Source organism: Bufo gargarizans, chromosome 11 (assembly GCF_014858855.1).
Source record: "Bufo gargarizans isolate SCDJY-AF-19 chromosome 11, ASM1485885v1, whole genome shotgun sequence".
NCBI classification, from domain to species: Eukaryota; Metazoa; Chordata; class Amphibia; order Anura; family Bufonidae; genus Bufo; species Bufo gargarizans.
In genome coordinates, this window is record NC_058090.1 from 6856480 (window position 1) to 6872954 (window position 16475).

Sequence of the window (16475 nt, forward strand, 5' to 3'; positions counted from 1 at the left end):
GGGGCATTATGTATACTGCTAGGGGTTTGTGATTTTATTTTAAAATAAAAAGCCAATGAAATTCATCCAGAAAATGGATGCAAAAATGGCCATGAAAAACTGTCAGTGTGTCTCCCAATGTCCATCAGATCGCGTCTCGGACACTCGGGCTGCTGCTTTAGGCCTCTTGCACACGACCGTTGTTGTGTTCCGTTCTGCAAAATGGGATTCCGTTGTTCCGTGATCCGTTGTTCCGTTTTTGTTTCCGTCTTCCTTTATTTTTGGAGGATCTCCAGACATGAAGGAAAGTGAAAAAAAATCAAGTCAAGTTTGCCATGCAAATGATAGGAAAAAAAACGGACGCGGATGACAATCTTGTGTGCCTCCGTGTTTTTTCACGGTCCCATTGTCTTGAATGGGTCCGTGAACCGTTTTCCGTGAAAAAAAAAGGACAGGTTATATTTTTTGGACGGACTGGAACCACGGACGTGGATGACAAACGGTGCATTTGCCGAGTTTTCAACGGCCCCATTGAAAGTCAATGGGTCCGCAGAAAATCATGAAAAACGGAACGACAGACACGGAATGAAACAACGGTCGTGTGCATGAGGCCTTACACTGCAGCTCTGCTCATGTAAACTTAATTAAAGGGGTTGTATGATATTAGAAAAATATGACTTTTTTTCTTTTGGCAACAGTGCCGCCCTTGTCAACAGGCTGTGTCTGGTATTACACCATTAAAGTGAATGGATCTGAGCTGCAATACCAGACACAACCCAGGGCTGTTTCACAACTCAGCAGCCATGGTTTCCAAGGATAATAAAATCCCTTGGGGTCACGTGTAAGCGATGACGTCATCTAACGCTGCACATACCACTGACTTGGCATGTAGCAGTTGGCTATGGTAAAGCTGATATGAGGAAGCCATTTTGTCGAAGCCTCAGAGCATTACATACATCATCTTATATAGCACCTGTTTCCCAGTCCCCGCCCCCATTACAGACCTATACCGATTTTCATTTGCTCCCTAAGCCGTCATGTTACACTGGCTCCGCCTTCTTAGACACATTACCAATGCTCATTGGCTATCCAATACCTTGACTGGGGGTCAGCCTTCAAAGCGTACCTTCTGATTGGCTGTCCGCCTTCATGAAGTCCCGCCTTTTTTGGTGACCAGCCCTCTTATTGGTTCCACGTCTCAGAAATACAGTTTTTGATGTCCCGCCTCCCTAAACCCCATTGGTTAGTGTGAGAGCCGCTTCCTGAGCCTTGTCCAATCGGCGTAGACGTGCCCTGTTAACCCCTTTTTACCCTACGTCTGATGCCGCGAGTGGCTCCCAATCCGCAGCGGTACGTCACGACCTGTGCCAGCGAATGGAAGCGGTGAGGGGGCGGAGCCGGCGGGGGAGACGCTGGGTCAGAGCTCGCGGTGGGGTGGCGGGGTCTCGAGCGCGGAGCTGACAGGAGGACGGCAGCGCGAGCCTCAGGTGAGGTGACCGGGGTCCCGCCTGGCACGGCTGAGGGCTTGGTGATGACGTGGCGGGCATGATGGGGGTTGTTGGTTTCCCCCCGCTCTCTGTAGCCTGGGCGGCAGCTGTGGGCACGTCCTGCCCGGGGCTGTGGATGGCAGCAGGTAGAACCAGTGCTCCCAGTCTGGAGGGTGTCCCTGACCACTGCTGAGGTGGCATTTTTTTTTTTTTTTGGGGGGGTGAGCCCAGGGGTGACTCTTTTAATACTTCCCCTTTAAATGGTGGTGGGCGCGCTTTGTGGTAAGGACAGACCTCCAGCGCTCTTGTCACCGCCGCGCGCCCCGCTCTACCCTCATATACACCTCATCTACAGGAAGAGTTCAGTAACTCTGTGGTTAGACTTGTATTGTACTCCAGAGCTGCATTCCTTATTCTGCTGGATACCATTGGAAACTGTGTAATGGTTTGGCTGAGCGCCTGTAATCCAGGGGGAGGCTTGATTTCTCTGTATCCGACCGCTGTGCCCCCCCCCCCCCGGCAGGAAATGCTGAGAGATTACAGCTCTGAAGCCGGCAGAATTGAGCATGCTGCGGCGGAGTGTGATACAGGATGCGAGGGCAGATGTACGCTTTTCGAAAGGGGTTTTCCAGGGGGTTTCTGAAAACCCAACGTAAAGGGGTCGTCAAGAGGAAACTGATCCACCTGTGATAAAGAGTAGCTGGCTACTTACCTGACGGGTTCTCCTGGCTGCAGCGGTCACGTGTTTTTAGTGTGAGAACCGGAGCAGGAGGTAAGTAGTCACCTGTTCTTTATTACAGGTTGATCCCCAGAGTGGTCAGGGTTCCTCTTGAAACTGGACAACCCCTTTTAGTTGCTCGTCACTCGCCTGAAGAAAGTTTCTAATACGCTTATCTCAGCGTTACGTAGATCGGCCGCTCAGGAACCCGGTCATGTGACGCTCCTCTTCTGAAAATCCTGCAGAGTCACGTCCTTTATCAGGTTTCTGGCCAGAACCGCTTCTCTCCCTGCGCATGCTCAGCTCCTGAATCCACATCATCTGCGCATGCTCAACTCCTGAATCCACATCATCTGCGCATGCTCAACTCCTGAATCCACATCATCTGCGCATGCTCAACTCCTGAATCCACATCACCTGCGCATGCTCAGCTCCTGAATCCACATCACCTGCGCATGCTCAGCTCCTGAATCCACATCACCTGCGCATGCTCAACTCCTGAATCCACATCACCTGCGCATGCTCAACTCCTGAATCCACATCACCTGCGCATGCTCCAGGGAGAGGAGGAGTTCTAGCCCTGGCCGCAAACTTCTTTGACAGGTGAGTTATGGGTTTTGGCTCCCGGAATACCCCTTTAAGTAAATATCATCCAAACCTGCTGTTTTGGCGGGATTATCAGACCATCTAATGAGGAGTTCGGGGGTTCACTAGACTCCCCCCTGATGACAGATATCAGCATAGGGAGGGATCGGGCTGTTGGATTTCAACATGGCCAATCTTTTGTTCCCGTGGGACGTACCATGGTTGCACACTTGGGTTTCTTTTCCGTCCCAGGCGGTGACTTATGATAAAACGTACAGGGGCCTACCACAAATAGTTTAGGGGCTTTTGGAAAAGGAGATTAGTGTGATATTATAGGACATACGGACAGGGGTTGTCCCCGAGGGCGCCCATGTGTATGTGGTGCTGGCCGCCTGCATGGCAGTCAGTGATACATTGTATCGCCACATGGAAACATTGTATCATCGCAGCTCTGTTCATGGTGCAGTGTGTTGCATCTCAGCTGCATTGGTCCTCTGTATGGCGGTGAGCATGTCCCGGTGGCGGTCTGCTACAGACTGTCAGGTCAGATGGGCAGTAGCGCAGTCTGCCGTATGCGCGCTCACTGCGAGATGTGCTTTCTGTAGAGGTTAGACGTCTGCTTGATGCAAGCAAACTTGTGATCAGAAAGTTCCGCTGAGAAATGACTTGTTGTTTCTTAAAGGCGTTGTCCAACTTGAACTTCTATAATTTGAGTATCCCAAGCTCCCGCCGCCCCCTCCCCCACACACAACGGAATCTGTGCTCCGGCTCTGTTGGTCCACTGCTGCCTTCACTGTTCACATGCGCTGCTGCAGTCAATGGCTGGCCTCTGTGGTACATCGTCCATAGTGACACGTCATTGGCTTCAGGTGCGAATGTGACCCCATCCATGTAGAAGGTTTACCTGCAGGGACTCATGGAGCCGAGAAGGTAAGTGTGCGTCCATCGACAGGTTCCTCTGAATGTGGTGGGGTATAAAAAAAACCCATAAAGTTGGACAACATTTTAAAAGTGCAAGTTTAGGTTCAACTGAAATTAGAGAAGACGGGAGCGCTATGGGAATGATGGAGACAGACCAAAGCAGTGGCGCTCACCTTGTGGGGTTCTTCTAGGACCTGCGTGTAGTATGATGCTGGCGCTGCGTGCAGGATGACGAGTTGAGATAGGAGGAAGATAATACGTGATGAGCCGCAGCAACATCCTCCTGAAGACACTTAGTTTGGGTCCTACCTGATTGCGCCGCGGCTCATCCCGTATTATCTTCCTCCTGTTTCAAGTTTAGGTCCAAGGAACTTCTGACACGTGTGTTGCCCTCAAGTCTGTGAGTGGAGACTAGAAATGGGGGCAGCGGGCATCTCTACTCCCCCGGCCTCTTTAGGTTCACTCAGGCATGATGAAGGCTCACGTGTCCTCACCGGTGACCCCCTTCTGAGGTCTCCGTCTTCTGTCATGTCCTATGTGCAGGCTTTGCCGTTCATTCCCAGGATTATCTCTATTCTCTTTCTTTTGCAGGGGGAGCGTGTCCTGAAGTAGCAGATGTTTAATGGCGCCCGTTCCCAGCCGCTGAGCTGTGTGCGAGGCCGGGACGGATAAGAGATGCATCTGATCGCCCACATGGAGCTGCGACTCATATCCTCGTCAGATGGGAAGATGAGTTAGCCAAAGAGATTTGTTCTTTTAATGTTTCCGTCTGGGCTTTGATTTGGATCGCACAGGCAGGCCCTGTGTGTGTTACTCCAACAACTTCCCTCCCTCCAACTGCTGCAGATCATGAGGTGCCGAATATATAAAAGGAAAGTCGTCGTCCTCGCTCTGGTGGTGGTAGCCTGCGGCTTGGCCCTGTGGAGCAGCGGGAAACAAAAGAAAGACGCTGTGCAAGACGCTGAGCTGGAGAAGCCGCACAGCAGGGTGCATGTGTCACCGGGGATCAGGAAAATGGCCAACGAGTCCGCGGCGGAGAAAGTACAGAAGCCGGAAGTGGATAACATGACCCTGGTGTACAGATCGGTGGTTTTCCAGCTTAACTTTGACCAAACCGTTAAAAATGCGGACACCATAAAACGCCCTGCGGACGATGTAGTGATCGTAGTGCAGGTGCACAATCGTCCCGAGTACTTGCGCTACCTCCTGGAGTCTCTGCGCAGAGCCAAGGGCATAGAGAACGTCTTGTTGATATTCAGCCACGACTACTGGTCGCCGGAAATTAACCAGATTGTCGCCGGTGTAGATTTTTGTCAAGTGCTTCAGATATTTTTCCCTTTCAGCATCCAGCTCTACCCGAATGAATTCCCGGGGCATGACCCTAAGGATTGTCCCAGAGACATCGAGAAGAAGGACGCCATCAGGCTCGGCTGCATCAACGCCGAATACCCCGACTCGTTCGGACATTACAGAGAAGCCAAGTTCTCCCAGACGAAGCATCACTGGTGGTGGAAGCTGCACTTTGTCTGGGAGAAGATAAAAGCCTTGAAAGACCACAAGGGTCTGGTCCTGTTAATCGAAGAAGATCATTACCTGGCCCCCGACTTTTATTACGTCCTCAAGAAGATGTGGAACAGGAAGAACGAGGAATGCCCCGATTGTGACGTCTTGACCCTCGGGACCTACACCCGGCTCCAGACGTTCTCCGAGAAAGCAGATAAAGTGGAGGTGAAGACTTGGAAGTCGACAGAACACAACATGGGGATGGCCATGAGCAGGGACACCTACCAGAGACTCATCCAGTGCACGGACGCGTTTTGCTCTTACGACGACTATAACTGGGACTGGACCCTCCAGCATCTGACTGTAACTTGTCTTCCTAAGTTCTGGAAAGTTCTGGTCCCCGAGGTTCCCAGGATTTATCACACGGGAAGCTGTGGAATGCACCATAAGAAATCATGTAAACCGACGACAGAAAGTGCCAAACTGGAGGCTCTGTTCACAGGCAACCAGGATTACCTGTTCCCCGAAAACCTAGTGATCAGCAAGCGATACTCCATGGCGGCCTTGTCGCCTCACGTGAAAAATGGCGGATGGGGCGACATTAGAGACCACGAGTTATGTAAGAGCTATCGCAGACTGCAGTGACCTCTTCCCGTCTTTTTAAGTTTGTACTATGGCGGACGCCTCTCCAGGTTTATGCTGTCATTTCAATAACCAGTTTTCGTCCCATGTTGTCCCCTGATCGTCCGTCGTTTCTATCCGGGTGGAATCCGACCAGAAGAGAAACTTGATTTCTGCCTCTTTTATTTCTTGATACTAATTTCAGATTCGCATTATCTGTAACACGGCCATCCAAATCCTTTTCAAAATAAATGATTATGAAGTGATCCTGGGCGGTGCGGTCGCTGCGTCTCAGGGAGTCTGCTCCCCTGCGCAAGGGTTAGGGTCTAGTATTTGGATACCTCCACCCCCGCTACGTTATATGGGGACCCTGCATGCCTAACCTCGTAGGTTCTCCTCTGAAGGCTATGAAAACTGGATTGCATATGTTGTATTGTATATTGTACAGTTATTCTAGGAAGGATTTGACTAATTAATTATTTTAATTGTTGCTCAGCCCTTAAAGGGGTTGTGCAGGATTAGAAAACATGGCTGCTTTCTCCTCTTCTCCCCCCCCCCCCCCCCCCCCCTCCCAAAAAAAATAATAAAATACTCGCCCCACCTGCCCGTGGGTTGTGCCTGGTATTGCAGCTTGGTTCCATTGAAGGAATAGGGTTGAGCTTCAGTACCAGACCCAACCTGGGGACAGGGGTGGCGCTATTCTAACAAGCCTACAGAGGAGCATGCCTCCAGTGAATAGTTCTCTCTCTGCTATCCTACAATGTCTTAGCAAATTCTTGAACCCCCTCGTGGAATACCAGCGCCTCTGTTCTTAGAACTATGTGCTATCATTCCTCTGCTGTTCCTACTGGAAATGTATGAATGAACTGCCAACAGTTGTCAATTCGGTCATGAATTATGAATTTCCAGGAAGAATAACTGAGGGATGACTCAACCTCAGAGTTGTAAGGAAAGTTGCTCCAGTATTTACTACTGACCTATCAGGATAGAGGCTTTAAGAGGATATATGTCTTGTACAAAAAGCTTCCTTAAAGGGGTTGTTCAGGATTTTCAGAAACGTGAGTAACGGGGAAATGGTACATCATAACAAAAAGTAAGTTACTTACCCTTTAAATTCGCTGGCACTCACTAGTCCTGCCACTAAGACGTCATTCATGTGACCACTGAGGCCAGTGACTGGTTGCAGCAGTCACTTGCATGACGTACGGTGACATAATTGCTGCAGGATCAATGAAGACCACCAGATCCATTATGTTGTACCATTCCCTGTTTTTAAAGGGATTGTTCAAAGGCCTGTTCTCAAGGTAGGTTGTCAATATCAGATTAATGGGGGGTCTGGCACCCATGCTGTGCCGAGAGCTGGCGCCAGAACTCCCATGTTGTGCAGTGGATGGAACTGGTTACCATTTGCTTCGATGGGAGCAGCGCTGCAGTTACCGGCTCTATCCACTTCAAAATAGACGGAGTTCTTTACTTGTGGGGGTGCAGGGTGTCGGACCCCCGTAAATTTGATATTGATGGACTGTTCTGAGGATAGGCCATTAATATAAAAATCCTGGACATCCCCTTCAAGTTTCTGGAAACCCTGAACAACCCTATGTAGGTGGGTGCCATTTCATCTCCTGTCCTGATCCTGGTGACCCCGTCTCAGCTTGATTGGCCAAGAACAGGCCACGTGACCCACATCTGTCAAGCCAAGAGGAATGTAGGGTCCAGTATGGGAGTCATCGAGGCCAGTGGAAGATGCATCCTCTTAGGGCACTTTCACACTAGCGGTTTTCTTTTCCAGCACTGAGTTCCGTCCTAGGGGCTCAATACCGGAAAAGAACCGATCAGTTTTATCCCCATGCATTCTGAATGGAGAGCGATCCGCTCAGGATGTCTTCAGTTCAGTCTTTTTGACTGATCAGGACGGAGATAATACCGCAGCATGCTGCGGTTTTATCTCCGGCCAAAAAAACTGAATTCCATAGGAATGTATTAGTGCCGGATCCGTCCTTCTGGATGAAACTGGAAAGACGGATGCGGCATTTCAATGCATTAGTAAGACAGACCAGGATACTGATCAGTCTTACAAATGCCATCAGTTGGCATACGTTTTGCCGGATCACTCTGCCGCAAGTGTGAAAGTAGCCTTACATGGTTCTCTTATAGATGGCCCATCCCTTCTAAGGAATGTGGAAATTCAGGAGAGCCGCCCTCCTGGTATGCAGTATATATTCTAGGTGTAATGGTGGATGCTGGGGGTTCCTGTCCTGGCAGCTCCTCCCGCAGCGGTATCGGAGTTTGTTTGCCTTGCTGTCAGCGTCGGGTCCGACCGCTGCATGCAAGACAAAAGCCATCGGTTTCCTCTGTTGTCTCTGCATCTTCTTTGTGTATGATATTTGGTTACGGTTGATGCCATTTACTTCTGACTTCTTGAAAAGTTTTCTGCGCGTTTCAGGGCTGGCACCCCCCAGAGAGGGAGCGCTGGGCCGTCTGTCAGTATGGAGACACGTAGGTCCACAAAACGGTAGGACAGTGTGAAATCCAGGCATAATGCATAGTCGCCTCCTTTATTTGACTTCCTCTTTTTGGCTTTTGAGGGGTAACATTAGTTTCGGTCAGTTTTCCCGGAGCGGTGCCGCCTCTGGGGAGTTTGCGCTGGCAGTGCCAGCAGTGTGGAGGAGATGAAGCCCACAGCAGGGTTTACCCTTTACATTGCACAGGCTGAAGTCCACAGAACAGTCTTTGATACATCTGCCTAAGGTGTATGCAGCTCCTAGGCAGACCTATGTGCCTCCATATTGAAAGGCTTCCCGATGCAGTCTGGTCCCGCAGTCACATGACTCTTTTTTGGGGATAGGTTTCCGCATTTATTTGGTGCTGAAATCTTCACTAAAACCTCCCGTTTTCAGTGGGAGGCCGCGCCGCAGTTCACGTAGCTGAGGATTTTTTCTTTCAGGTTTTCCAGACCGTGGCGAGAACGTACACGTCTCGGTGCCGTTAGCGCATGGACCCCTTGGAATGCCGCAGTGGGAGCCTGCTCGCGGTTCAGCGCCATTCAGTGGAGCTAAACCAGGAACAGGACTGCGCAATTCAAGATGAAAACCCGCAGCAGAAACTGTGGGATACAACACGCTTAAAATCTGTCCCGCATTTCCCCTGGGGTTTTCCTGCGTGTTTGTTGATGACCCGTCCTTGGGCACCTCACACCCCGCCGATCAGATGTTCTGAAATACCGCCAGAACTAGACGGCTCCATCCGTTTTTGTAGTGCAGCGACGGACCCCCTGCTGATCGGATATTGAGGACCCTTCCTAAGGTCCATCAATGTAAAAATCCCGGACCAGTAATTTTAAGGTCTTGAGTCGCTCCTCCTGTTAAGATTTGTTCAATTCGTTCTCGCTCTTCTGTTCCGGGGAATGTCGGGTGACCACTAGTGGGGTAACACGGGTGTATTCTCATGTGGCGGACGGTGAGGGTGATGGCTGCAGCAGATACTGGTACTAAGCATGTGAATGAGGTCTTGCTGCGGCACGCTCGTCCCGATGTGGATTACACCCTCCGGCAGGACACGGGCACCATACCTGTCGGTGTTGGACAGTCGACACAACAGCTGCCTGGTGTCAGATCAGGGGCTTGTCCTCTATCTACAGGCTATGGCTGCCCACTAGTCCCCGACCACCAGTCCTGGAGCAGTGGTCACACGTGTCATTCAAAGTCTATTGGAATGATGGAGACTGACCTGGCAGACTCCTGGACGGTCTGTCCCATGGAGCAGCATTGTGCCAGTCGCTCCATTCGGATGGGTAGGGTCCCAGTAGTCAGCCCCTCCCCCTCACTGAGCATCATTTCTCACCCGGTAATTCGGGGTTAACCCCACGACAGACATTTGACACAACCCTGTAAGAGGAGTGTGAATCCTGGACCATGCAGCGCTTCTTGTGTTACCTGGCACTGGGCACATTGGCCATACAAGTTGGCAAGGATGTAGTGTTGCTGTAGTGGCCGCGGCCCTGCTCCGCAGGGGGCGGCGCGTGCTGGCGATACGTGAAGGGAGATCATGTCTCCGGTTTGCAGGGAGTTGTTTCTGTGAATTATATTTTTAGCACAGATGTGGGGGAGTTGGGTTAAATCTAGTCTATGGAATAGCAGAGAGGTGTAGGTCAGACGCACGGATACACAAAGCATCTTGAGTGTTTTCTAAAATTTCGCTCCTTCCGATGTGATCTGTCCTAGTGTGCGCAATTGTCTTTAACCGAAGACAATTAGTCTGGAAGCTATTTCCCCCTCCTCTAAATGCTGTTCTGTCCCTTTAACCAGCAGTTCCAGTATCTGCTCCTGTAGATAACGACTTCCTTCACAAATACCAGTTTCCTGTGCGGCTGAACCAGGACCACGGCCACGGATGGGACAACCCCCCGATCTCTGTCAGATTCCTCCGGATGTGGAGCTGCACTTCTGGCAGTGAACTGATATTCCTACAGCTTAGGGCTTGTTCACACGAACGTATGGCTTCCGTTCCGTGCATTTGGGCCGCAATTTGTGGTCCGCAATGCACGGAGAACGTTCATGAGGCCTCCGGGACGGATCCAGACCCATTCACCTGGAATTGGTCCGCATTCCTCCTTCCGCAAAAAGATAGGACATGTTCTATCTTTGTGCGGAACGGAACCCCACAGAAGCACTCCATAGTGCTTCCGTTATGTGCTTCCGTTACACTCCGGATTTGCGGACCCGTTCAAGTGAATGCGTCCGCATCCGTACTGAACGGTGTCCGTTTATTGCAGATCTGCATATGCAACGGAACCCATACATTCATGTGAACAAGCCCTTTGCGGTCCACAGCACGGGCACGGAGGGGCAACGGTCGTGTGAACAAGCCCTTAAGGGGGAACACCGCTCCAGAATAATCTGACATTTCATGTTTCAGTGCACTCAAGCCCCAAAGCCAGGGAGCTGAGGTCTTGGCTGCTGTATGCTGGGGCTTCATCCTGCCAAACTGCTTAAAGGGGTTGTCCTGTAAATGTCAACATCTGGAATATCCCCCATATAACAGAGCAGAGGTCATGTTCCTGGGCGCCACTTTAAGGAGATTTCACTATTGCAAAGTTTTAGTTTTTTTCTAATTGTTCCATTGCAACATGAAGCAAGCGTGCTCCTCGTATACAGCTCATCTGAAGACCTATGCGTCTCTGTGCGCAGTCTGAAGCAAGGCCAGTCGCCGGAACTGCCTGCCGGATCCGTCAAAACGCATGCATGCAAACTGATGGCATTTGTCAGACGGTTCAGGATCCTGATACGTATGACAAATGCATTGAAATGCTGGATCCGTCTCTCCGGTGTCATCTGGAAAAACGGATTCGGCTTTTTTTTTTTTTTGCGGTCTGAGCATGCGCAGACCGCAATGCCGGATCCGTTTTGCTGGAACACTCGGGGGCCAGATCCGGCATTAATGCATGTCAATGGGAAAAAATGCCGGATCACAAGTGTTCCGGAATTTTGGCCGGAGATAAAACCGTAGCATGCTGCGGTATTATCTCCGTCCTGAAAAGGCAAAGAGACTGAACTGAAGACGTCCTGATGCATCCGGAACGGATTTCTCTCCATTCAGAATGCATTAGGATAAAACTGATCCGTTTTTTTTTCCGGTATTGAGCCCCTAGGATGGAACTCAGCGCCGGAAAAGAAAAACGCTAGTGTGAAAGTGCTCCTAAAGGGGTTGTCTCAGGTCAGGGCATAAGGTTGTCTTGGGGGGGGGGGGGGGGGTCTCCCATTCCAGACCCCCCTCTGGGAGCCTGAACAGTGTCGTGTATTTAGCAGTCCAAGGACGGAGCCTGCTGCCCCAGTGCGATCCTTCTGAGGCGCTCGGTGGTAACGCCTCGGCTGTGTTGTGTGGAGGACTTGTCTGAGGGGTCCCCAACTGATCATGGGGTCAACCAGCGACCTGATCGAGAGATTGGCAGCCAATGTTCAGTTTCTCTGCAGCGCCACCGCAGGGGAACTGAAGTATTGCAGTAACTTCAGAACTGATAACCTGTCTCCCGTATAGGTCGTCAGTATCAGGTTGGTGGGGGTCGGACTCCTGGCACCCTCGACGGTCAGCACTCCAGGGAGCTGTGCCTGGTAATATAGAGGTTGTGGCCCTTTAAACACCTGGAGCTGGGAGCCGGCCCCCCACTGCTCTGATATTGATGCCCTGCAGGGTCCCCCCGGAAAGCTGCGATCTGTGAAGCGTCCGCTCTGATGCTGGAGCTCGTGAACTTTACACTGACAAACATTTGCAGAGACGCCCGTCCGGTCGGCACATACAGTTCATGGGTCGGCACATTCACTTGGCAGCAACATCCGATGGCAACCAGAGATGGACCAGGGATCAGCAACCTCTGGTGCTCCAGCTGCTGTGAAATTACAACATCCAACATGCTCGGCCGTTCCCGCATAGAAGTGAATGGAGCATTCTGGGAGTTGTAGTTTCAGAACAGCCGGAGTTTGCATGTATAACAATCCCTCACTGGTAGGTATACCAGAATCTTGTGGGAATGATCCAGTAATGATGTAGAGGACATGGCATCTCCACTGTGTATGAACCAGTACAGCAGACTGTCCTAAAACAGCACGGGACTGCGGAATGGCGAACAGGGAGGCTACGAGGAATCGTCTCTCTGCTCTTCTCGTAAAAGGCGGAATCCTGACCATTGGAAGCTTTGCAGAATTGCTAAAGATGCAATTCCCTTGGGTGCGCGGGGAGGAGATCTTATATTCACAGGCGGCTCCTTTGTTGCAGACATTTCGGCGACTGTCCCATCCATCTGCATGAGACTCGCAGAAATCCGTGCACCTGCCGCCCATTAGGATGAATGGAACTGACTTTCTGTTGCAGGAATTTCTGCAGTTAATCTGCCGCGTGTGAATTCACCCTTTTACGGCTACATGCACACGACCGTATGTGTTTTGCGGTCCACAAATTGCGGATCCGCAAAAAAAAAAAAACGGATGACGTTCCGTATGGCATCCATTTTTTTTGTAGCGGATCCATTGTAATAATGCCTATCCTTGTCCGCAAACTAGAAAAAAATAGGACATGCACTATTTTTTTTGCGGAGCAACGGAACGGACATACTGATGCGGACAGCACACATTGAAATGAATGGGTCCGCATCCTATCCGCAAAGAAAACGGATCGGACACTGAAACAAAATACGGTTGTGTGCATGAGGCCTAAAGGGATTGTCTGACTTCAGCAAAAGGCATTTATCATGTAGAGAAAGTTAATACAAGACACTAATGTATTGTGATTCTCCATGTTGCCTACTTTGCTGGCTGGATTCATTTTTCCATCACATTATACGCTTATCGTCTCCGTGGTTACAACCACCCTGTAAACCCAGCAGCCATGGTCGTGCTTGCACACTATAGGAAAAAGCACCATCCTGTGCACATTTCCAGAGAGGCCGGAGCCTTTTCCTGTAGTGTGCAAGCACGACCACGGCTGCTGGATTTACAGGGTGGTCGTAACCATGGAGACGAGCAGTTTGTAATGTGATGGAAAAATGAATCCAACCAGCAAAGGAAGCAATATGGAGAATCGCAATACATTAGGAACTTCCTCTACATGATGAATGCCACGTGCTGAGCTGAGACGCCCCCCTTGATGGTGCTTGTTCTTTCCAGTAAGCGGCACAGTCAGCCTTTCTAGCACGTGGCGGTTTTATCAGCTCCACCTTTCAGTTTACGGATATTTGTAGACCCAGAATGATCGGACTCTATGGCCGCGCAGACACATTAGACTGCTGTCAGCCAGAGGCTTTCTCCTACGCCCTCATACACGTGCACGCTCGGCTCAGCTCCGTAGGGAGAGGGGGTGAAGGCGCTGCCAGGCATCGTTCCTCCCAACGAAAGGTAACGACCTGATCCCGCTCCCCCATAGATGGGCAGCTCTTTACCGATCACTAGGGGTTTACAGCTGCAGGACTCTCCTCTCCATCTCAGATGTCCGTCTGGTTGTCCTGTGTGGACAACCCCTTTAAGGGCTCATGTACACGAATGCAAATTGCGGGTCTGTGTGGCCTGCGCTGGCGAATGCACCGCAAAAAAATAGAGCATGTTCTATTTATTTTACTTTTTTGTGGAGTGAAGGCGTGGACCGAAATGCCACGTAAACACTCTGTAGTGCATTCGTGGCCTGCTCCGTACCGGACCGCAGACCCATTCAAGGGAATGCACCCACATATATTGCGGACCCGCTGTTTGCGTGCATGAGGCCTAACTTGCGCCTTTTCTGGCCCTTGTGTAAATGACCACAACCCTGGTTTCAATGAACTCGTGGAGATTTGCATGAACCAGTGACCTCCGGCCCCTGGACGTTTGCTGGTCACGTCCTTCCGTACTCGGCTGATTTCCTGGGAAAGTCTCTGCTTGTTGTGATAAGAGCTGCGGAGAATTCCCGAAATACAGTCTCCTGCAGACCAGATCAGGTTTGTGGTGTAGACCCTGCCCCGGGGGGAGGGGGTCTCATGTGTGACACTGGTGAAACCTTTCCCATTGCACCGAGTGTAGGACTGTGCCCTGTAGTTGGGTGCAATGACCCAGTTTTAATGGTGTCCAGCCTGTAGCAAGACTACAATTCCCAGCATGCCCTGACAACCAGAGACGGTCTGGTGGTTGAAGTTTTGGAACATCTGAAGTTCCACAGGTTGGGGGCCTCTTCTATTATGGACCAAATCTATTGCAAAGTGACCAGTCACATTCCGGGGTTCTTAGCACGGGGCTGCTGTGGTTAACACCCTAGTAGTGAGACCCATCGTCCTGACAGGAGGCCACCCGGGCCGTCACTCCCATGGTAGGCCTCATGCAGATCAAATATGGCCACAGGGGTCCAGTCACTAAATGAAGGCCTAAGGGTGTTCTTGTGGCCCCCAGAGGGCTATGACGCCTAACACCCATATTAACCCTCTGCTTCATGGCGGCTGATTAGCTATAATGCTATGCGCACAGGCACGCTGCCACGGATGAGGGTTGTAGTCCATATCTGGCAGATTAACGACTTCACACAAGATTTATTCTTTTCTTTATCTGCAGCAAGGAAACAATAATTAATTCCGATAACGATTTGTTTACAGCCGGATTTTTGGCCCCGTGACGGCTGACTGTCTCCAGCAGCAGGAACGCTCCAGGTTTTGGCAGAGAAACAGCAGGAACGTGGACCAAAAAAATCCAATCCTGCAAACGAGCCGCAGAAATCTCTATCTTTTCTGGCACACAAAACAATAACTTCTAACTAAGGCACAGCCGTCTTCTAGCAGGAGCCGACATTTTTTGGCATAATTGTCTTTTTATTAAAGTATCTTTTGCAAAAAAAAAAAAAACATTCAAATGCGTTACTTTTTTTTTTATATAACAGACAAAAAATATCGGCAAAATTAAATCAAGTAAAGAACAATTGGCCACTTACTAAGGAGCTCAACATATACAGTAGGTTATATAGATGTCCAACAACTTCCACGTGACTATAAAATGTGGTATCAACTTTGCCAATCAATAAAGTATTGATAGTACAATCAATGACATCGTTATCCTTCACTAAGGCCTTATGCGTACGGCCGTTGTGTGTTTTGCGGTCCGCAAAACACGGATGATTGCAGAACGGCGCGGACAGCCATTAATATAACTGCCTATTCTTGTCTGAAAAATGGGCAAGAATAGGACAGGTTATATTTTATTTTTTTTGCAAACCACGGATGCGGACAACACACGGAGTGCTGTCCACCTCTTTTGCGGCCCCATTGAAGTGAATGGGTCCGCATCCAATCCGCAAATACTGCGGCTCGGATGTGTACCATGAGGCCTAAGAATGAGCAAATATAAAGGGGCAAACACCTTAAAGGGGTATTCCCATCTTGGACAATGGGGGCATATCGCTAGGATATGCCCCCATTGTCTGATAGGTGCGGGTCCCACCGCTGGGACCCGCAACTATATCGAGAACGGAGCGGGGAGCGCTGTGGCTGGAGGACCCCAGATTTCCCGGAGTCTGTCCACCACCAAGCGCTAATCCCAGCCTCTCCCATAGAAGTGAATGGGAACGGGCTGCGCATGCGCGACCCATGTTCCCAGTCATTTCTATGGGGCAGACGGCAATAGCCGAGCCAGCGCTTGGCTATTTTCAGCGGTCCCATAGAAATGAATGGAGGGCGGCTGCGCTTGGAGCTCCGTTCTCGATATAGGTGCGGGTCCCAGCACCTATAAGACAATGGGGGCATATCCTAGCAATATGCCCCCATTGTCTGAGATGAGAAAACCCCTTTAAGACACACAAGGGAGGGGTAAGCTAGGAAAGGGATACTTTATTCCCTAGGTATGTGCTTCTATATATTCATCCCATAACTGCCAGGCTCGATCAAATCGTTCAATCTGGTTGGACACGAGGGCTGTAAGATGTCCCATCTTCCTAATGTCCATAACACTGGTTATAAGATCTAGTTGGGTTGGGGGATCTGTTCTCTTCCAAACGCTGGCCACAAGCCGTCAGTATCTGTAGTGTTAATAGTAACGTATCGTATATATATATATATATATATATATATATATTTTAAAGGCACAGGTGGCATATTCAGTAGATAGAAGTAGGGGTCTAGAGGACATTCAATGTCTAACAGTTGGAGAAGGATATCCTGAGTA

General features: G+C 50.2%; 1 protein-coding gene across 1 annotated transcript; it reads left to right on the forward strand.

Annotated features, from left to right (window-relative positions):
- Positions 1-1314: 1314 nt before the first annotated feature.
- MGAT2 (alpha-1,6-mannosyl-glycoprotein 2-beta-N-acetylglucosaminyltransferase) lies at positions 1315-6080 on the forward strand. Its single transcript, XM_044271819.1, has 2 exons — positions 1315-1466; positions 4282-6080. Exon 2 carries the CDS (start codon positions 4540-4542, stop codon positions 5836-5838), a length of 1299 nt encoding a protein of 432 aa, XP_044127754.1. The 5' UTR covers positions 1315-1466; positions 4282-4539; the 3' UTR covers positions 5839-6080.
- The last annotated feature ends 10395 nt before the right edge of the window (positions 6081-16475 follow it).

Bases quoted from the DNA above. Each gene is read 5' to 3' on its own strand.
- MGAT2 (XM_044271819.1), top strand. From the start codon at position 4,540: ATGAGGTGCCGAATATATAAAAGGAAAGTCGTCGTCCTCGCTCTGGTG.